The 22,398-nt window shown below is 38.4% G+C and overlaps 2 protein-coding genes across 8 annotated transcripts in view; one reads left to right on the top strand and one right to left on the bottom strand.

The window, feature by feature from the left end:
• Positions 1-22,398, top strand: part of FAM185A (family with sequence similarity 185 member A) — a 130,627-nt gene that overhangs the window by 62,812 nt on the left and 45,417 nt on the right. For 2 of the 7 annotated variants that reach the window (XM_037836479.1, XM_037836478.1), the window contains exon 8: positions 3,607-3,668. The exons of 2 other annotated variants lie outside the window; for them this stretch is intronic. In XM_037836479.1, the coding sequence (XP_037692407.1) occupies positions 3,607-3,668 (62 nt within the window). Of the gene's footprint in view, positions 1-3,606; positions 4,901-17,363; positions 17,427-18,194; positions 19,114-22,398 lie in introns of those variants that run through there. 3 more of the 7 variants (XM_037836482.1, XM_037836481.1, XM_037836480.1) reach the window with 3 other exon arrangements.
• The window catches only part of FBXL13 (F-box and leucine rich repeat protein 13), a 316,890-nt gene continuing 309,290 nt past the window's right edge, over positions 14,799-22,398 (bottom strand). The window contains exons 20-21 of the mRNA XM_037836473.1: positions 21,317-21,465; positions 14,799-15,185 (exon numbers count right to left, since the gene is read on the bottom strand). Coding sequence (XP_037692401.1) covers positions 14,996-15,185; positions 21,317-21,465 — 339 coding nt within the window. The 3' untranslated portion in view covers positions 14,799-14,995. The remainder of the gene's footprint in view (positions 15,186-21,316; positions 21,466-22,398) is intronic.

Below are 22,398 nucleotides of genomic sequence, written 5' to 3'. Positions count from 1 at the left end.
GCAATTCTACACCTAGATACATATGCAAAGAAAATGAAACAGGATCTCAGACAGATCGTTGTTCATCAGTGTTCATAGCAGCATTATTCGCAGTAGCCAAAAGTATCTTTTGGTAAGGGAATAGACCCAAGTGGGAAACAACCCAAGTGTCCGTCACCAAATGAATGCATAAACAAAATGGAGTACATACACACAATGGAATATTATTTGACCATAAGAAGGAATGAAATTTTGAGATATGCTATAACATGGATGAACCTTGAAAATATTAGCTAAGTGAAATAAGCAAGGCACATAAGGACAAATATTGTATCATATCACTTGTATGAACTATTTAGAAATAGCAAATTTGCAGGAAAGAAAGTAGGTTAGTAACCAAGGAATGACGGATGGGAGGAAGGCGGAGTGTTTGCTTGGTAGGTATGAAGTGTTTGTAAATAAACATTAATTTTTAAAAATGTAAATGGTTTAAATATCAAAATTAAAAGGCAGAGATTTCAGATTGGATAAAAAGCAAGACCCAATTATGTGCTGCCTACAAGAAATGAACTTTAAATATAAAGATACAAATAGGTTGAAAGGAAAATGATGAAAAAAGATACACTATGCTAACACTAATCAAAAGAAAGCTAGAATATCTGTATTAATATTAGACATAGTAGATGTCACAGCAAAGAATATTACAGGATAAAGAAGATCATTTGATGACAACAAAGGAGTAAATTTAATAAGGACTTATATTGCTAAACATTTTTGTACCTAATAGCAGAGCTTCAAATTACCTGAAGTAAAAACTAATAGAACAAGGAGAAATAGACAAATCCACAGTTGTAGTAGACAATCTCAATACCACTCCTCAATACCACAATTCAGTAATTGATAAAGTAGATAGAAAATCAGTCAAGTTGTAGAAGACCTGAACAACACCATAAACAAACTTGACCTAAATTGACATTAACAGAATACTTGAACAGCAGAATACACATTGTTTTCAAGTGCATATATAATATTTACCAAGATAGACCATATTCTGGGCCATAAAGCAAGGCTTGACAAATTCAGAAGAATTCAGGTCATGAGAAAAATGATCTGTATAATATGGGAAATAAGTAACCCTTGGGTCAAAGAAGAAATCAAAAAGAAAATTGGAAAGTACAGTGAGTCTTCATTTGCAGATTCTGTATTTCTGGCACTTTTTCAGTCATTCACAGAGGCGTGCAGAGCGGTGAAAAAATTTGAGTCACCCAACGTGCACATTCCCAGCTGAGGTCAAACATAGTGACACTTTGCCTTCTTGTTTCAGCTTTCATACCGTAAACAAGTGTTCTTTTTGTGATGTATTTAATGCTTCATTTTCCACATTTTTCTGCTCTTTCTTGATTTCACCATTTAAAATGGCCTCCAAGCATAGAGCTGCCTAGTGTTTCTAAGCAGAAAAAGGCTGTGGTATGTCGTATGGAGAAAATATGTGTTTTAGATAAGCTTCGTACAGGCATGAGTTATAGTGCTGTTGGCTGTGAGTTCAATGTCAATGAATCGACACCTTATTTAATAAGCTCCAGTTACATGCTTGCCATGCAGTTTATGATTCAACTTGCTTAAATTGATGTTAAATTTATGTTCAGAGGCTGTCTTTAAATGTTGCTCAAAAATGTTCTGAAGGCAATGATACTGTTTATATATGAGGTTATGTGGCGGCTGTCTATTTAAGGCTTGCAAAGCAAAGAGCTTCCTAGGCAATCATTGCATACAATAAATTGAAGGTAGAAGGAAAAGATAAAGGTGTCTTCAAATAGGAACACACATAAAACAAATTAGATATTGATTGGTTGAAGAAATGTTGCAACCAGAGGCTTCCAGGAACCGAACTCTGTATTTCCCTTAGGGTCAGTGGTTTAGATTTGCAAATTCAGTGTTTATGGTGGAAAACAGTTTAACGGTTCCTCAGAAAGTTAAGCATGTTCCATTCCAAGATATAAACCCAAAATAATTGAAAACGGACTCATACAAACCTGTATGCTAATATTCACTGCAGCCAAAAGGTGAAAACAACCCAAATGTTCATCAACAGATTAATGGATAAACAAAATGTGGTATATACATACAATGGAATATTATTCTCCATAGAAAAAAATGAAGTTCTGATACATGCTACAACATGGAAAAATCTGGAAAACATTGTGCTGAGTGAAATAAAACAGACACAAAAGGACAGATCTTCTATTCCTGTATCATTTATTTCAAATATCTAGAATAAGCAAATTTATAGAGACAGAAGTTAGATTAGAGGTTACCAAGGTCTGGGGGAAGGGAAAATAGGAAGCTGTTGCTTACTGGGTACAGAGTTTCTGTTTGGGGTGATAAAAAAGTTTTGGTAATAGATGATGATTATAGTAGCGCAACACTGTAAAAGTAATTAATGCCACTGAATTGTACACTTAAAAATGGTTAAAATGGCAAATTTTATGTTATGTTCATATTACCACAATAAAATTTTTTAAAGCCCCACCCCTCCCAAAAATGAGCAGAAGATGGGAACAGATGCTTCCCAAGGATATACCAGTGAAAAATAAACACATGAAAAGATACTCAACATCATTAGTCATCAGAGAATTGCAAATTAAAACCACAATGAAATATTACTATATGCCTGTTAGAAGTGGTAAAATTAAAAAGATTGACCTTAAGTATTGGTGAGGATGTGGAGGAACTGGAGCACCTATATACACTGCTGGTCAGAATGTAAAATGGTACAGCCACTTTGGAAAACTGTTTTTCCATTTCTGGAAAAGTCATATATGTACCTATCCTACCTATGACTCATGTATTCTACTCCTAGGTATTTACCCAAACAAAATGAAAGCATATACCCATACAAAGACTTATACACAGATGTTCATAGTGGCTTTATTTGTAATAGCCAAAACCTGGAAACAACCTACATGTTTATCCACAGGTGAATGGGTAAACAAATTCCATACAATGGACTATTACTCAGCAATAAAAAGAAAGGAATTGCTGATACATGCTACAATGTGTATAAACCTCAAAGTAATTATGCTGAGAGATAGAAGCCAAACCACAAGAAGAGTACATATTGTATGATTCTTTTCATATAAAAATTTAGAAAATGCAAACTAATCCATAGTGTCACAAAACAGATTCAGCAGTTGCCTATGAATGGGGGGCAGGCAGGAAGGGGCAGGAGGGAAAGATTACAAAAGAGCCTAAGGAAACTTTTGGGAGTGATGAATATGTTCATTATCTTGATTGAGACCATGGTTTCACATTTTTCACATATGTCAAAACTTACTACATTATACACTTTGACAACATGCAGTTTATTTTCTGTCAAGCATTCATTGATAATGCTCCTTTTAAAACCTGCATACAAAAAATTAAAACAGAATTGCTTCCCTCTGAGAAAATAAAAGGAGGGCAACAAGCCTAAGTAATCTTTACTCTCTTTCCCAACTCAAACTATCTTTTCTAAGATTTTGATGTTCTAAGATGTTTTTCAGTTTCAGAGATGTGTTGTTAGTATCTATGTAGTCAAATATTGCTGTTGCCAATTAATAGATAACTTTATGCAATTTTGTGTTTTAGGGCTTATGAATCAAGCAAGCGAATATGGAAATTGGATTAAGGCTGATGCCCCAAAAGGCACTGTAAGTTTTAGAAGTCAGAGCTGGTTTCAGTCCCTGAAACTGCAGGACTAAGGATGGTCAGAGTTGGATTTATAAATTTTAAATAATGAATTCCAGATCTGTGATACAAAATGAAAATACTACTGTTTATATAAATGTGGAAACAACAAATTGGAAGTGAACACTGGTTAATTGCTGTGTTTGGGGGAGACTTTTTCAAAATTTATGCTAGCTATTGTATTAGTTTTCTATTGCTGTGTAACAAACTACCACAAATTTAGTGACTTTACACCCATTTATCAGCTCACAGTTATGTAGGTTAGAAGTCCAGCATAACTCGGTTCTCTGTTCACAGTACCACAAGGCTGAAATCAAGGTGTTGGACAGGCTGAGTTTTTGTCTGGAGGTTCTGGGGGAAAGTCTATTTCCAAGCTCATTCAGGTTGTTGGCAGAATCCTAGTTCCCTGTGACTGTGGGATTGAAGTCTCTGTTTTCCTGCTGGCTGCCCGCTGTTATTGGCTCTAAGCTTCTAAAGGCCACCCATCAGCATTCCTTCTCTTGTGACTCCCTCCATCTTCAAGACAGCAACAGTACATTGAATCCTTCTCATGCTTTGAATATGTGACTTCTTTTGTGACCAGATGGAGAGAACTCAGCTTTTAAAGGGCTCATTTGATCATCTCAGACCAAACCAGGATAATTTTCCTTTTGCTATATAATGTAACATAATAACAGGAGTGATATTGTCTTATAATCACAGTTTTCACCCACATTGAAGACAGATTATACAAGGGTGTAGGTCATAGGGTGCAGTTATCTTAGAATCCCATCTAATATAGTTCTCATGTGACATGTTTTCTTAGTGCTTTATTTGACATCAATGTAAATGTAAGCTGCAAGTAACAAAACTTATAAATGTGGTGCAATTGCTGGTGATTCTTAAAATTTTTTGCATAATTTAGGATATACCTTATTAGGGAGGAAGAAACATTCACGTATTTCATAGCCTGATATATGAAGATAGACTTTCACTTTTGTAATAGTATACTATATAAAGTTAATTTCTGAATTTCCTTTCTTTCAAACCCTATGTGTTTATTCCTGGAACATTTAAATTATGCAACACTGAGTAGACCTATCTGTTGGATTATATTTTTTATGATTAGGAAAAATCAGTTCTTAAACACTGATTTCTAGCAAACCTTTCCAATATTATGATTTATAACAGTTTCCTTTTTGTTAATATCCCATTTCTTAGAGTTCCATCAGTTTTTTTTTTTTTTTAATCATCATTTTATTGAGATATATTCACATACCACGCAGTCATACAAAACAAATTGTACTTTCGATTGTTTACAGTACCATTACATAGTTGTACATTCATCACCTAAATCAATCCCTGACACCTTCATTAGCACACACACAAAAATAACAAGAATAATAATTAGAGTGAAAAAGAGCAATTGAAGTAAAAAAGAACACTGGGTACCTTTGTCTGTTTGTTTGCTTCCCCTACTTTTCTACACATCCATCCATAAACTAGACAAAGTGGAGTTTGGTCCTTATGGCATTCCCAATCCCACTGTCACCCCTCATAAGCTACATTTTTATACAACTGTCTTCGAGATTCATGGGTTCTGGGTTGTAGTTTAATAGTTTCAGGTATCCACCACCAGCTACCCCAATTCTTTAGAACCTAAAAAAGGTTGTCTAAAGTGTGCATAAGAGTGCCCACCAGAGTGATCTCTCGGCTCGTTTTGGAATCTCTCTGCCACTGAAGCTTATTTCATTTCCTTTCACATCCCCCTTCTGGTCAAGAAGACGCTCTCCATCCCACGATGCCGGGTCTACATTCCTCCCCGGGAGTCATATTCCACGTTGCCAGGGAGATTCACTTCCCTGGGTGTCTGATCCCACGTAGGGGGGAGGGCAGTGATTTCACCTTTCAAGTTGGCTTAGCCAGAGAGAGAGGGCCACATCTGAGCAACAAAGAGGCATTCAGGAGGAGACTCTTAGGCACAAATACAGGGAGGCCTAGCCTCTCCTTTGCAGCAACCGTCTTCCCAAGGGTAAAACTTATGGTAGAGGGCTCAACCCATCAAACCACCAGTCCCCTATGTCTGTGGTCATGTTAGCAACCATGGAGGTGGGGTAGGCGAATACCCCTGCATTCTCCACAGGCTCCTCAAGGGGGCACTACATCATTTTTTTTTCCTTGTTTGTCTTTTTTCTTTTTTTTTTTTTTTTAACTTTCCCTTCTTTTTTAAATCAACTGTATGAAAAAAAAAGTTAAAAAGAAAACAAACATACAATAAAAGAACATTTCAAAGAGACCATAACAAGGGAGTAAGAAAAAGACAACGAACCTAAGATAACTGCTTAACTTCCAACATGTTCCTACTTTACCCCAAGAAAGTTACATAATATAGCAACATTTCAGTGAACTTGTTCCTACTACATCCATCAGAAATTAACAGACCATAGTCATTTCTGGGCATCCCCAGAACGTTAAATAGCTTATCTGTTCTTCTTGGATTATTGTTCCCCCTTCCTTAATTGCTCTCTACTGCTAGTTCCCCTACATTCTACATTATAAACCATTTGTTTTACATTTTTCAAAGTTCACATTAGTGGTAGCATATAATATTTCTCTTTTTGTGCCTGGCTTATTTCGCTCAGCATTATGTCTTCAAGGTTCATCCATGTTGTCATATGTTTCACCAGATCGTTCCTTCTTACTGCCGCGTAGTATTCCATCGTGTGTATATACCACATTTTATTTATCCACTCATCTGTTGAAGGACATTTGGGTTGTTTCCATCTCTTGGCAATTGTGAATAATGCTGCTATGAACATTGGCGTGCAGATATCTGTTCATGTCACTGCTTTCCGATCTTCCAGGTATATACCGAGAAGTGCAATCGCTGGATCGAATGGTAGCTCTATACCTAGTTTTCTAAGGAACTGCCAGACTGACTTCCAGAGTGGCTGAACCATTATACAGTCCCACCAACAATGAATAAGAGTTCCAATTTCTCCACATCCCCTCCAGCATTTGTAGTTTCCTGTTTGTTTAATGGCAGCCATTCTAACCGGTGTTAGATGGTATCTCATTGTGGTCTTAATTTGCATCTCTCTAATAGCTAGTGAAGCTGAACATTTTTTCATGTGTTTCTTGGCCATTTGTATTTCCTCTTCAGAGAACTGTCTTTTCATATCTTTTGCCCATTTTATAATTGGGCTGTCTGTACTATTGTCATTGAGTTGTAGGATTTCTTTGTATATGCAAGATATCAGTCTTTTGTCAGATACATGGTTTCCAAAAATTTTTTCCCATTGAGTTGGCTGCCTCTTTACCTTTTTGAGAAATTCCTTTGAGGTGCAGAAACTTCTAAGCTTGAGGAGTTCCCATTTATCTATTTTCTCTTTTGTTGCTTGTGCTTTGTGTGTAAAGTCTAGGAAGTGGCCTCCTAATACAAGGTCTTGAAGATGTTTTCCTACATTATCTTCTAGGAGTTTTATGGTACTTTCTTTTATATTGAGATCTTTGGTCCATTTTGAGTTAATTTTTGTGTAGGGGGTGAGGTAGGGGTCCTCTCTCATTCTTTTGGATATGGATATCCAACTCTCCCAGCCCCATTTGTTGAAAAGACCATTATGGCTCAGTTCGGTGACTTTGGGGGCCTTATCAAAGATCAGTCGGCCATAGATCTGAGGGTCTATCTCTGAATTCTCAATTCGATTCCATTGATCTATATGTCTATCTTTGTGCCAGTACCATGCTGTTTTGGCAACTGTGGCTTTATAATAGGCTTCAAAGTCAGGGAGTGTAAGTCCTCCCACTTCGTTTTTCTTTTTTCGAGTGTCTTTAGCAATTCGAGGCATCTTCCCTTTCCAAATAAATTTGATAACTAGCTTTTCCAAGTCTGCAAAGTAGGTTGTTGGAATTTTGATTGGGATTGCATTGAATCTGTAGATGAGTTTGGGTAGAATTGACATCTTAATGACATTTAGCCTTCCTATCCATGAACATGGAATATTTTTCCATCTTTTAAGGTCCCCTTCTATTTCTTTTAGTAGAGTTATGTAGTTTTCTTTGTATAGGTCTTTTACATCTTTGGTTAAGTTTATTCCTAGGTACTTGATTTTTTTAGTTGCTATTGAAAATGGTATCTTTTTCTTGAGTGTCTCTTCAGTTTGTTCATTTCTAGCATATAGAAACATTACTGACTTATGTGCATTAATCTTGTATCCCGCTACTTTGCTAAATTTGTTTATTAGCTCTAGTAGGTGTATCGTTGATTTCTCAGGGTTTTCTAGATATAAGATCATATCATCTGCAAACAATGACAGTTTTACTTCTTCTTTTCCAATTTGGATGCCTTTTATTTCTTTGTCTTGCCGGATTGCCCTGGCTAGCACTTCCAGCACAATGTTGAATAACAGTGGTGACAGCGGGCATCCTTGTCTTGTTCCTGATCTTAGAGGGAAGGCTTTCAGTCTCTCACCATTGAGTACTATGCTGGCTGTGGGTTTTTCATATATGCTCTTTATCATGTTGAGGAAGTTTCCTTCAATTCCTACCTTTTGAAGTGTTTTTATCAAAAAGGGATGTTGGATTTTGTCAAATGCTTTTTCAGCATCTATTGAGATGATCAATTGATTTTTCCCTTTCGAGTTTTAATGTGTTGTAATACATTGATTGTTTTTCTTATGTTGAACCATCCTTGCATGCCTGGAATGAACCCCACTTGGTCATGGTGTATGATTTTTTTAATGTGTCTTTGGATTCGATTTGCAAGTATTTTGTTGAGGATTTTTGCATCTATATTCATTAGGGAGATTGGCCGGTAGTTTTCCTTTTTTGTAGCATCTTTGCCTGGTTTTGGTATTAGATTGATGTTAGCTTCATAAAATGAGTTAGGTAGTGTTCCATTTTTTTCAATGTTTTGAAAGAGTTTGAGTAAGATTGGTGTCAGTTCTTTCTGGAAAGTTTGGTAGAATTCCCCTGTGAAGCCATCTGGCCCTGGGCATTTATTTGTGGGAAGATTTTTGATGACTGATTGGATCTCTTTGCTTGTGATGGGTTGGTTGAGGTCTTCTATTTCTTCTCTGGTCAGTCTAGGTTGTTCATATGTTTCCAGGAAATTGTCCATTTCTTCTACATTATCCAGTTTGTTGCCATACAGTTGTTCATAATATTGTCTTATAATTTTTTTAATTTCTTCAGGATCTGCAGTTATGTCACCTTTTTCATTCATTATTTTGTTTATATGGGTCTTCTCTCTTTTTGATTTTGTCAGTCTAGCTAGGGGCTTGTCAATCTTGTTGATCTTCTCAAAGAACCAACTTTTGGTGATATTTATCCTTTCTATTGTTTTTTTGTTCTCTATGTCATTTATTTCTGCTTTAATCCTTGTTATTTCTTTTCTTGTACTTGGTTTAGGATTGGTTTGCTGTTCATTTTCTAGCTTGTTCAGTTGATCCATTAGTTCTTTGATTTTGGCTCTTTCTTCCTTTTTAATATATGCGTTTAGTGCTATAAATTTCCCCCTTAGCACTGCTTTTGCTGCATCCCATAGGTTTTGGTATGTTGTGTTCTCATTTTCATTCGTCTCTATATATTTAGCAATTTCTCTTGCTATTTCTTCTTTAACCCACTGATTGTTTAGGAGTGTGTTGTTTAACCTCCAGGTATTTGTGAATTTTCTAAGTCTCTGATGGTAATTGACTTCTAATTGTATTCCATTGTGGTCAGAGAATGTGCTTTGAATAATTTCAATCTTTTTAAATTTATTGAGGCTTGTTTTATGTCCCAGCATATGATCTATTCTGGAGAAAGTTCCGTGAGCACTAGAAAAGTATGTGTATCCTGGTGATTTGGGATGTAATGTCCTGTAGATGTCTGTTAAATCTAATTCATTTATCAGATTGTTTAGGTTTTCAATTTCCTTATTGGTCTTCTGTCTGGTTGATCTATCTATAGGAGAGAGTGATGTGTTGAAGTCTCCCACAATTATTGTGGAAACATCAATTGCTTCCTTTAGTTTTTCCAGTGTTTCTCTCATGTATTTTGTGGCACCTTGATTGGGTGCATAGACATTTACGATTGTTATTTCTTCTTGCTGAATTGCCCCTTTTATTAGTATGTAGTGGCCTTCTTTGTCTCTCAAAACATCCCTGCATTTGAAGTCTATTTTATCTGAGATTAATATTGCTACACCTGCTTTCTTTTGGCTGTAGCTTGCATGAAATATTTTTTTCCATCCTTTCACTTTCAGTTTCTTTGTGTCCCTGTGTCTAAGATGAGTCTCTTGTATGCAACATATTGATGGTTCATTTTTTTTTATCCATTCTGCGAATCTATATCTTTTAATTGGGGAGTTTAATCCATTTACATTCAACGTTAAAACCGTGAAGGCATTTCTTGAATCGGCCATCTTATCCTTTGGATTATGTTTGCCATATTTTTCCCTCTCTCTATTAATATCCTTTATTGTACCCATACCGAATCTCTTTAGTACTGAACCTTTCTCCAGGTCTCTCTGTCCTGTCTTTGTTTCTCTGTCTGTAGGGCTCCCTTTAGTATCTCCAGTAGGGCAGGTCTCTTGTTAGCAAATTCTCTCAGCATTTCTTTGTCTGTGAAAAATTTAAGCTCTCCCTCAAATTTGAAGGAGAGCTTTGCTGGATAAAGTATTCTTGGCTGGAAATTTTTCTCACTCAGAATTTTAAATATATCTTGCCACTGCCTTCTTGCTTCCATGGTGGCTGCTGAGTAGTCACTACTTAGTCTTATGCTGTTTCCTTTGTATGTGGTGAATTGCTTTTCTCTTGCTGCTTTCAGAACTTGCTCCTTCTCTTCTATGTTTGACAGTGTGATCAGTATATGTCTCGGAGTGGGTTTTTTTGGATTTATTCTATTTGGAGTTCGCTGAGCATTTATGATTTGTGTATTTATGTTGTTTAGAAGATTTGGGAAGTTTTCCCCAACAATTTCTTTGAATACTCTTCCTAGACCTTTACCCTTTTCTTCCCCTTCTGGGACACCAATGAGTCTTATATTCGGACGTTTCATATTATCTATCATATCCCTGAGGTCCATTTCGAGTTTTTCAATTTTTTTCCCCATTCTTTCTTTTATGCTTTCATTTTCCATTCTGTCATCTTCCAGGTCACTGATTCGTTGTTCAACTTCCTCTAGTCTTGTACTATGAGTGTCCAGAATCTTTTTAATTTGGTCAACAGTTTCTTTAATTTCCATAAGATCATCCATTTTTTTATTTAGTCTTGCAATGTCTTCTTTATGCTCTTCTAGGGTCTTCTTGATTTCCTTCATATCCCGTACTATGGTCTCATTGTTCATCTTTAGTTCTTTGAGTAGCTGCTCTAGGTGCTGTGTCTCTTCTGGTCTTTTGATTTGGGTGCTTGGGCTTGGGTTATCCATATCGTCTGGTTTTTTCATATGCTTTATAATTTTCTGTTGTTTTTGGCCTCGTGGCATTTGCTGAACTTGATAGGGTTCTTTTAGGGTTTGTAGACCAGTTGAAGTCCTTATCTCTAATTTATCAGATCTACAGCTTCGTGGAGTACACTTTCTCTAACTAACCAGCAGGTGGCGTCCACGAGCCACCTGTTCTCCACAAGCCAGATCTCCCCTGCTTAGCCTTTTTGGTGAGTGGGGGAGTGAGTCTTGTGGGGCCCAATTGGTGTACCAAGCTTGAGTGTGTAGTTGGTTTTGCCTGCCCTGTATGTGGGGCGTGTTTCTGGGCAGTCGGGGAGGGGGGGTGGCCCTAACAATCAAATCTCCCTGATGATCCTAGAGTTTTAAAGCTGCTGCAATAGTCTAATCCTTCAGTTCAGTCCTGCCACAGTTTGTCTCTGCCACTGACCCACAAGTCTTTGGTTTTGGCGTATGGCTCCTGAGACTTGCAAGTGGGCCCCTCTTCCAGGCTGTGCACCCCGGGTCCTCTGTTGAGGGATGACTGTGCTATGTCACAGGTGAGTGCCGTCCCCCCAGGGCAGTTCTGGGCTGCTGGGCTGTGTTGGGAGGCTCCCAGTCTGCTCAAATGATGGCTGAATGGGGCTCTGTTAATTCACACTGCTCCCCCTTCCCAGCTCTGGGACATTCAGCTGAGGTTGCAGGGAAGGCTAATGTCCACGCCCAGTTTTGTGGTGTGTGCCTGTTATTTGAAGCACTTCCGTCACACTGGGTTGTCTGGGGCAGCTCTGGGCTATGGGGCTGGCGATGGGCAGGAGTGTTTCCTGTCCACCAGGATGGTGGCTGTGAGCGGACACCCCCCTTTTCTTGGGAAGTTGTGTTGTTTAGTGAATTTTCTCAGCCACTGGATTATTGCCTTTTGTCTCAGAGCTCTCTTAGTTCTGCTCTTGACTTGACGTGCCCAAATTTCAATTCTTTGAAGCTTTCTGTATTGAGCTTCTTAGAGTAATTGTTTTAGAAAAAGCAAAAAGGATTTAAAAAAAAAAAAAAAAAAAAAACGGCCCTCCTCAGAGATCTAATGGGTTATTGAAATGCTAATAGACAAAGCAACCAGGGCCATTAAGGAAAGGTGCACAGGGCAGAGAGATCAGCTTTGCTTCGGGATTTGCATATGCGCCTCAAGGCCTGATCTCCGCCCTTCCCCTTTCTGTGTTCACCAGAACTCCAAAAATCCTCTGCTTTTATTTTGGAGTTTTTCGTGTTGTTTTTTTTCTATGCCTGTCTCCTCTCTGCTGGGCTGGCTGCTCTCAGAGTCTCTGGTGTCTGGTCTCAGTCTATCTATGGTTGGAGTTTGAATCAGTAGAATGAGTTTCCGATAAGAGCAGCCACTGCAATTCTCCCTTCTCCTTCCCGGAGCTGACAGCCCCTCCTCCCCCGGGACTGAGCCTGGCAGGGAGGGGCGCGGGTCCCCTGGCCGCAAAAACTTACAGATTTCGCTGATCTCAGCAGTTCCACGTTTTCATGAGTGTTGTATGAAGTATGCCCAAAGACAGATTGCTCTGTGGTGTCCAGTCCACGCAGTTCCTGGCTTTTTACCTACTTTCCTGGAGGAGTAACTAAAACATACAGCTCACCAGTCTGCCATCTTGCCCCGCCTCCGCTTATTTCATTTTATATTCTCAGCATGTCTAATCTTGATTTTACTTTAACGTTCTGCACTTTTTTCTATTCCTTCAACATTTGGTCATTCACTTATTGACCGATAATTGAGTACCTACCATATCTCCATCAGTTTTTAACTTCAGATTTATGAAAAAAGAAGTCATCTTTGTGGGATAGCTCAGTCTTCTTTTAATTTACCCTTCCAGAAATCAGTATTTGTAGTTTGGAAGACACTCACATGTATGTGGTTATGATTGATGAGGTTATGGTGTTTGCCTATTAAACTATTAAGTGGAGAGAGCTATGAGGCAGTGAAGCAATTTTTATCATCTTTTTCAACCTCATGGCAATTATATAAACATTTTCATGACTAAAATAAAGTTTATGAAATTAGCCAACAAGGTCATGACCATAATAGCAGTTAATTAAATTTAAAATTATTAATGTAATTATACATATTTATATCACGTGGTCACGTTCAAAATGGAAAGGAAAAGCTTCCATATTTTGCTCTCTTGGACACAGACCCCCATATATCAAATACTTAAGAATGAAAGACCTAAGTAATACCTTTGTATGCCTTGAGTGCTTTGCACTGACAACTTGAAGATTTCTCCACCTATCTACACTACTTCTTAGTTCCTTTTCATAGCCAACTTTTTCTGACACCCATCCCTTTTCTTTCATTTCTGTAGCTATAAAATTTATCTTCCCAGAATGGATGAATATGTCTCCTGTTCTTGTTTAAAAGAGAGTCTTACTCAAAGACTCTCAAAGAGTTTTAGAATAAAAACTACCTGTCACGGTTTCTAGAGAACATACAAGGGTGTGTTTCTCTTTACTCTGATATTTCTCATGCAGGTGTTTATTAACTTCCTTTAGAAAGCAGTGCCTCTTTTTATAGGTCTCTCCAGTTGTGTGCTGGAGACATGTAGGGATCAGACCTCTGAAGCCAACTTTTATGCAGCTGCCAGAAATTTCTAAGTCCAGTTTAAAATCATGCACTTGAAACAGTCATTTTAGGTCTCTTAGCTTGAGTCTTAAAATTTCCTACTCAACCAATTCCCTTGCTGTCCACTTCCAAGAACTATTCCACAGCTGAAACCACCTTATTTCAAAATCAACCTAAGAATGTGAAGAATTATTAAAACATTTACCTAATACAGAGTTGCCTATAATACCTTGTATAGCACTTTTAAAACTTTTGAAATAACTTCCATATCATTTTTCTTAAGTTTTGTCCTTATTTCAAACTTTTAGGGTATAATACATGGATAAACCCCATTTAAGAGATAAGTAATTGAGGAAATAGCAAGGTTAAAAGACTAATTGAATATTACTGACACAGCTTGTTTGCGGCAGTCAGAATAGTTTCCTCTGGACTCTACCAAAAATTAGTATTATATAATATCAAATAATGATAAGGCTGACATTTGATCATTTGAATTCTGTTAAAATGTAAAGAGAATTATTGTCTCTTAACAGAATGGTAAAAATCCATAGATGAACACATTAAAATTAATACATAGATATGAAATTAATAACCCATAGCTACTAGCATAAAATTAGGAAAGCATCTTTTGTGGCACAGAATACTTTTAAAATTCCTTCATAGAAGAAAATGTGATTAAAAAGAGATCTTTTTGAGACATTGCAGAGACATTTTTTTTATTCACAGATAATTGTTATTTCTATTTGATTTACCCTTGACAGTTAAATTAGATGTTGAGAGATGAGTCTAGGGTTAATTGGCATTTAGACTTCTTGTTGTCAAATATCTGGAAATCATAAGAAAGCCATGTTTCCTTTAAATATGTACGTCTATGTCCTTTATAATAAAGTCTCACAGGCCCTTAAAGTCACTGCCCTAGTTGCAACTCTGATTTTGATTTACATGGCTGTCTCTGCTTTCTTTTCTTTTTTTCCTAAAGAGCTCTTAAATTCCTAGTCAAAAAAAGTCACATCTTTCAGGGTTGTTTTATGGAATTGTAATCTTAGATTGGATCACCTCATCAAAACTGTTGGTTTAATTATGTTAAAATTAAGTGGAAAATTTACATAGTATTATGATTATTTAGATAGAACTAACCATGTATTTAGGAATATTTGTAATTGGAGTAAGATTCAGGAGTTGATTTGCTGCTTGTTTACATTGTGACTGAAATCCAGCTAGTTTACAAGAATTGTATTAAATAAAGTAAAGTTGCCAAGTTCTAGATTTTTTGTTCTTTGTGCTGGAGGCTGAAGGTCATACTGCTCCCTCTTCACTACCGTGCATTGCCTCTTTCGTTGTCAATTCTACTTTACCTTTAAGTGTTGTTATATTGTGTTGTTGTGTAAGAGGTTTGCCTTCGAAGTCATAGCCAAACCAATGTGGAGGATCATCAGGACTGTATTCCTGCCGCCGAACTTTAGATGACATTCTGATAGCTGCCTCCCTGTAATAACAGTGATCAGCATTAGCTAATTGCAGAAGTATTCACTAGTGAAGAACTTTCAAACTAGAATGAATTTGGACTTAGAAAACTCACTTTGACAGTTGAATTTACTTCACAGCTCCCTTGCCTTGCTGAGGCGGGGGTGGGGTGGGGTGGGGTGGGGTGTGTGTGTGTGTGTGTGTGTGTGTGCGCGCGCGCGCAGATAATTGTGGTACTAATCAGGGTCCGAAAGCCTAAGTGGCTTTCTGGTTCAGCCAATTCAGAGATTAACAGACACAGTGAATGGGTGAGCAAACTGCGCATGACCACAGAATGGGAACACTGAGGTCACTCTCCCTGCAGTGCTCTTGAGTGAGCCTTCCGCCTGGTATTCCCAGTTGCTTTGATGAAGGAAAACTCTAACCAGCCAAACTGTGAAGGTTGACCATGCAGCAGAGCAGCAGTTCTTAACCAAAAGTTCACAGATCCCTGCTGCATACACGAATGAACTTTAGGGAGGTCCATGAACTCCCTAAACATTCATGCAAAGTTTTTTCTCTAAGGTACATTTTTCAAAGGAGAGGGTTTGTGACTTAATAAATTCTCAAAGATGCCCATGACCCCAAAAAAGTTTAAAAATACTCTGTTATTTTCTTTCTGAGGAAGGGAGGGAGTGAAGGGGGAGAAAGGGAAGTGGGGGGCAGGGAGAGGGACGGAAAAAAGCATAAAAACAAAATCTATCTAACTTGAAAAACAGCTATTTTAAGAAAGGGAGAGCTGTCCTAGGAAGTTGGTTTGAATCATGAGGCCAGTACTAAAAAAGAAATAAGTTCTTATGAAGGACAATTTTTGTAGGCTCAGAAATGAGTAACTGTTATGTATAACCACAAAGGGGCTACTTTGCCCATTATTGCTATATGTTGCATTGAGTTATTAATTGCAAAAATCTAGAAAATGAATCATTGATTATGGAGACTGGCATGACCATACACTTGGAGTTAAATTTGTGCTAAATGGCCATATGTGTTCAGACAATGCAGATGGTTGCTCAGAGGAGCAGCAGTTTGGGGGAGTTCTAGATAATCAGTCAGAGAATAAGCACTTGTAATGCTGAGTTCGGATCATATCGTCAGCTGCCAGTCAGGGTAAATTAGGTGGTAATCATGACACAAAAACAATAGCAAATAGTGGGAGTTTGCAAAAATAGCAAGAAAAAGAAAGTTGGGGGATGCTGACTCTCTAATATAGACCAAAAAAACTAGGGAGTGAGTAGAGAGACTGCTCAGTAAATGCCATATGACAGGACGGAATCAAAATGACCTGCATATTGAAACCCAGCCATGGGCGCAGTGCCCAAAGATACCTGCATTTATTAAATTTGCCTATTTCTTGGCTCCCTGACACGCCCTCCCCCAACCTTACCTTTTAGTGATAAATACTGCTCTCCATATCCCCCCCCAGTTAGCTTCAATGAAACTAAACATCAGAGAATATCCTGACCAATGGAGGTGATGCTTACAGACCAGAGGGGAGCAAAGGATCGGGTCTCAGACCTTGCCCCCCCCATCTCCCTCTCGAGTGTCCTGCCACCCCCACCTCAGATACCAGGAGGTTAAGTAATCTGGAGTGTCTCTAGAGTGTCTCTAGGGCCTGTCTTAGACGACCAAGGTGCTTTCATAGTGAGTTTGGTCCTGGGGAAAGACTGAAGATCTGGAGTGCTGGGACAAAACTGGGATTAGTTTTAGAGGAGTTTGAATGCCAGTGTAGATATCCCCGCTCCACTTCCTCCTCCACCCCCACCCCTTCAGAAAATCCTTGGCCCATAAACTAGCTGTTCTTGCCATCTTACCAGGACCTTCGATATCCTCACATGGACTGACTCTCCTAAGACCCAGGACCAGTTCAGGAGAATAGAGCAGCATGGTTATTGCTGGCAAGTTTTGCTGAGTTCTTTTACACAGCATCCTGTGTAGCTGTGTGTTTGCATTTATGTACTTTTGAAAAGCATCAGGAAACCTGGAAGCACAGAAACTGAAAGCTCCTGCCAGAAACAGCTCTTATTTTGCTTTGTTTTTATAGCTTGGTGCTCTGGTATGTTGAGTACATAGGATCTACAAACTATTGAAAAGAAAACGTATACTTAGGAATCACCATGTGTTCCTTAGAGTACATATGGAATTTTTTTTGCCTACCTTCCAGACTCTGCCTTGGCCTAAGACCTTGTATGAGATGATTTGAGAATTGAACCAGTCTATTGCAATGGTAAGACATTGTTAAATGAATCATCATTAACTCATTTAACCTAGTGAGAGAGGTTTCTTTGGCTCAATATATACAACAGTGGTTTTCAAATATGTCACAATCAGTTGTAAAATGTCACATTAGATAATAATTATGTACTGAAGTTTAAAAGTGACTTTAAGAAAAAAAAAAAAAAAAGGAGACTTAAGGATATCCCTGTAATAACATTACTCGCCCTCACTCACATTTCCTTCTGGTTTCCTGAGTGGGTGAAAAAGGGGAGTGTTGGAATCCACACCAAAGATCACTCATAACCAGCAGCCTCTCTTTAATGCATCAGCAAGCAATTTGGGCACAGCAGAAAACACATCTCCTCATTGACTGTGCCCTTTTGAGTACATCCCTTAAATGTTAAAGCTTTAAAAAAGATTGAGAATCACTAATCTAAAGGCAAAAGAGCAGCACAGTAATGATTAAGACCTAGATACAAAGTGTGGTTCTGCCTGTCATCTGTGTAACCTTGAGCATGTTATTTAACCTCTTTAAACCAGTGGCCTTATTCATTTTTATGGTAATAGGGTATTTATGAGGTAATATATGTAACTATGTAATATATGTAAAATATATAATATGTAGAAAGGAGGGTTTAATACAATGCTGGCAAGTAACAATTGTAAATGACATTATTTGTTCATAATAATAATAAAAGTAAACAGCTCCACATCACAAAGGCTTGAACCTTTCCATGACCTGGAGTGGAGAAGAACTGACAGGAGTTTTATTTCCTAGCAACACAGATCTCTCAGGGTACCTGGGAGTACTGATTGCCTGAGTTTATGCTGCCAGCAGTCACTAAAGAAGGCCTTCAAGGAATCTCTATCCTACTGTTTGGGGCTCTGCAGGCCACAAAGATTTTCTCTACTAATCTCTCTAGAGTTGAACAGTCTTGGGCTCCTATCACAAAAATGTCAGAATGGTTGGTCCCCTTAATCTTCACTAATTACAGAATTAATGGCACTTTGCCCTCTCTGGTTCAGAGCCTGGTATGTTGTGGGAGCCATTGTGAGGGTCTTTCCCCCTTTCTCCCACTCTGCTTTTCTTCCTCAACATTGCCTTTCTTGCTGTCCTTACAGAGGGCCATAAGATGGACATACAACTGCTTGAAATAGACACCTGGATTTTCTTGTCATGTTTATGATCGTAGTTGTTACTTCTCTCTCTGAATTAAAGGAGACTTTATGGTGCCTCCACGTGGAATTTCTGGGGTGGCTTCTTGGAAGCCCTTCAGGTTCTGGGATTGGTAGGATGATAGCTATATCTCATGCTAGAAGTTCTCTTGTAAAAGAGCTGTAGACAATTTGTTCATTGATCAAAAGTTTACTGTTCCTTTGGTTCAGAAAGGGTGGGCTGAGCAGACCTCTGTAATTTGCAGAGCTGGTGCGATGTTTTCAGATTCCACGGAGTATGGGGGAGTTTGTACATAAAGCGAGATTCTAGGTCAGTTTCTTCTGAAGGCTGTGATTGGATTTTAAGAGTTGTGTCATACAGTGTTTTCATATTCAAAATGAAATTAAATGTGTGCGAGTCCATTGCATCGTGATTCAAAGCCATTGAACCTCTTCCCAAATGAAAAGAATCTCTTCTGTCTCAGCTCCCAAATGTTCCTTCCCTTTTACCCACACAAGGCAAGAGCCTTTGCAGTTAAGGAAGCCACATTCGCCCTGGTAAGAGCAAACCACTGTGCTTTTTTTAGATTGAACATGGGTCACGGATTAGGGGTCATCAAGGGCTTGAGTCTTGAAGGGTTCACATACATGATGCAACTTTTCCAATTCCACCCAAGGATCTACATGGAGAAGGAAGCTGCTCTTCAGCCCCTAGAGCTGTCTTCAAACAGCTATGAATGGCTAGGACTTAACACATATCTAGTCAAAATTTTTGAGGTCCAGGTATCCTGGGAACCCCCTGACTGACATGCAGCACCCTCTCCTAGGTGTTGGAAGTCAAAATAGATGATCCTGTAGTCTTCTGGTCCAAACACTGGGACTTTCCAAGTCACCCTGCAGTGGGGACTGCCCTTCTCCATTGCTAGGCAAAGATAGAATGAGAGGATACTAGGTCTCTTTCCTGGAGCATAAAAGGGAAGCTGGACAGGAGTGGAGCGTCACGGAGTACTAAAAGGTGGTGGTCTCGCCCCTTTAGGCACTGAGATGGGCAGCCTAAGCCAGCTCGCCTCTAGGCATTAGAGCAGAATCTCTGTCTGCTGCTTGATGATAGGGACATCCAGGCTTGGCAGGAGGAGACTAAACAGGCCTTTGAACTGCCCAGGGTAGGTAAAGGGATTACCCATAGACCTAGTTAGTCAGAGTTTTGCATTGAGGTTTGAAGACAAAGCCCAACTAGTGGTAAAGTTTTACTTTGCCTAGTTTTGTTTTCATTGCGTATTTTAAATTTAGAGGCCTCATAAGAGGGGTGAATAATCAAGGGCAGGCCTTGGATATTACTGGATATCTTGGCTCTTTGTGGTCAAACATCATATTGATCATACTTTAACATCCCATACCATGAGTAGGTTCAGAAAAGCCCTTGCCAGAAAGTCTTCATTCATTCTATCTAAAATAATATTGACTGCCCAAAAATAGTGATTGACAAGATACAATCAACAGATTAGAAAGCCAGTCTCCTTTGGGTAACACAACACTGTCATCTTGCCCAGAGTCATGGGACTCCTAGGACCTTGTTTCATGATGTCCTCTTTCAGTGAAGTTAATATACATATTATAGTCACTTCTAGACTTATCAGGAAGAGCTGAGTCACCATCCCTCTTTAAAAATTGCCAAGAGCCTGCCTCCTCCTTTTTGACCCAGCTCCAGTTATGGGCTATCCCCTTTCTGCAAATCCAGTGAAAGTGCCTGTTTTACTAGTAACTATTTTGTACTTCATTTTCTTTCATTTTAACACACGTTGCTTTGAGACAGAAACCATTTTCTTCCTCAGGCCTCAAGTGCCCAGGGCTCATAGTTAAGTTCATGCCAGAGCCATTTAATTTAAAAAGTCTTCTGTGAAATCTACATGCTTGGACCACATTATGCACTTTATACTTTGATTATGTTAATTCTTAGTATTAATTTTGCCAGCATGCAAAAAAGAGCCTGACCTTCAGGGATTGGTCAAGAATTCCCAGTTTGAACGTTTAGCATTTCACAGGTTATTTCATCAGATCAGTTAAAATACTTGCACATTTTAACTCTCAATCAATAGGATAAAAACTGCTTAACAGTGGTACAGAAAACTGCTCATAGGGTGGACACCAGAGACTTTCTCCCTTTGTATATTGCCCATTTACCCAACTGTTATTTCATTGGGAAAATTATGAAAATTGGGAGAACAGGCATTTGCTCTGCGGCAGTCAAGTCAGAATACCTTACTCTAAGCTCCAGGTTTTATAGGAAATCGCTAACTAAATTAATAACAATTATCAAGCAAATAGCTTTAGGAGAGATGGGGCTGGGGTGAATTGTTAGTAATTTACACTTACTTGTGAGTTGATTTAATCAGAGTATTTTCTTAACTCTTAGGGGAGATTAACTCAGTGGAAATATTTTAAGAGAAGAGTAGATTAAGAGTTAGGGAGAATGCTGCATGGAGCAGAGTTAAAGCTTTGGAACTCCTGGGGGGTCAAGGAAGGGATGAAGCAGAAGGGTTACTGGGAAAGGAAAATGGAACCACAAAGACCATTTTGGAAGAGAGCTTCCCTTGGTTCAACTCAAGTCTGGCTTCAATTGGGCAAAAAATAAAATGAAACTTCCTAAATCTGAAAACCACTATGTATTACAAATGCCATAGACACACATTTCTTTTTTTTCAATAAGTGGTTCTCAAAGCTTTTCATATTCAGGTACATACTTACATGGAAATATTTCTGCAGTATCTCATCTTAAGGATCCGGAGTTGTTTGCAGCCTCTCTCAAGGTCAGTAAGCAGGATACAACCAGAGATATCCAAAATGTGCAGATAACAGCATTTGGCCGATAACATCTCCATTGCTGAGTCAGTAATCTGAACACACAGCCAAAGTTCTGGTTATTCAGAATGAACTTCATTCCAGGGAAGAATAGAATAATAACCCCTGCAGGTTCTTTCACTCAGCTTGTTATATGATGAGCTTAGAACTCAAGCTAGTGGTTTAACATTGTTTCCAAATAAGGTCAACGGTAAAATATATGTCTCAAGTGGTGCCAGTTGAATTTGTGAGCTTGCTGTTATTTTCATTTTCGAGTCCTCTGGTATGGATGGGATACTTCATGAAAACAGTTCCCTAGTAATAACTGTCACACCAAATATGAGCAACTTATGAAATGCTATAGAAATGAGATTTGGCTTTGAACTTAAAATCTATTCTAAGGCATAAATTTGGAAACATAGGTTTAATAAGATTATTTCTACAAAATATGTATTCCCTGAAGTTATCCTGAGGTCAGGGTCAGATTATCCTGAGAAGGGGTTTGGACGTCTCTGATAGTTTGTGTGTTAGAAAGGTGAAATGATTTGGAAATGGAGAAAGGGCCAAGGCATGAACCTCAAGTATGCATGGACCTTGCTCTGAGAAATTCTGCTGAGGGTTCCGACTCTTTGGGAGATTGTCCACAAGTTCTGCAGAAGTAATTCAACCCTCCTTTTCATATTATTTCACTAATTCAGGGTCTAGCTTTTGAATTTATAGCTGAATTGAGACTTACTTCAGAATCATCTAGATCGCCCTCCCCCAAGGAATTTTTTTCCAACAGTTATGCATAAAAAACTGTCATTTGGAATTCATACTTTTTAAGTTTGGAAAAATAGATGTCATTGTCTAAACATGCCCTGTTTCTAGAACTTGCTCAAGATCAAGGTCTAACATACCAACATTACAACTAATTCTCACAAAAATACCTGCAGCCATTGCTGCCATACTGTGTGAGTATCTGAGGATCTGATGTCACTGAAAAAAAA

This window comes from Choloepus didactylus, chromosome 5, assembly GCF_015220235.1.
Source record: "Choloepus didactylus isolate mChoDid1 chromosome 5, mChoDid1.pri, whole genome shotgun sequence".
Lineage (NCBI taxonomy): Eukaryota > Metazoa > Chordata > Mammalia > Pilosa > Megalonychidae > Choloepus > Choloepus didactylus.
The sequence above is the reverse complement of the archived record's forward strand: the minus strand, read 5'-3'. Positions and strand labels throughout refer to the sequence as shown.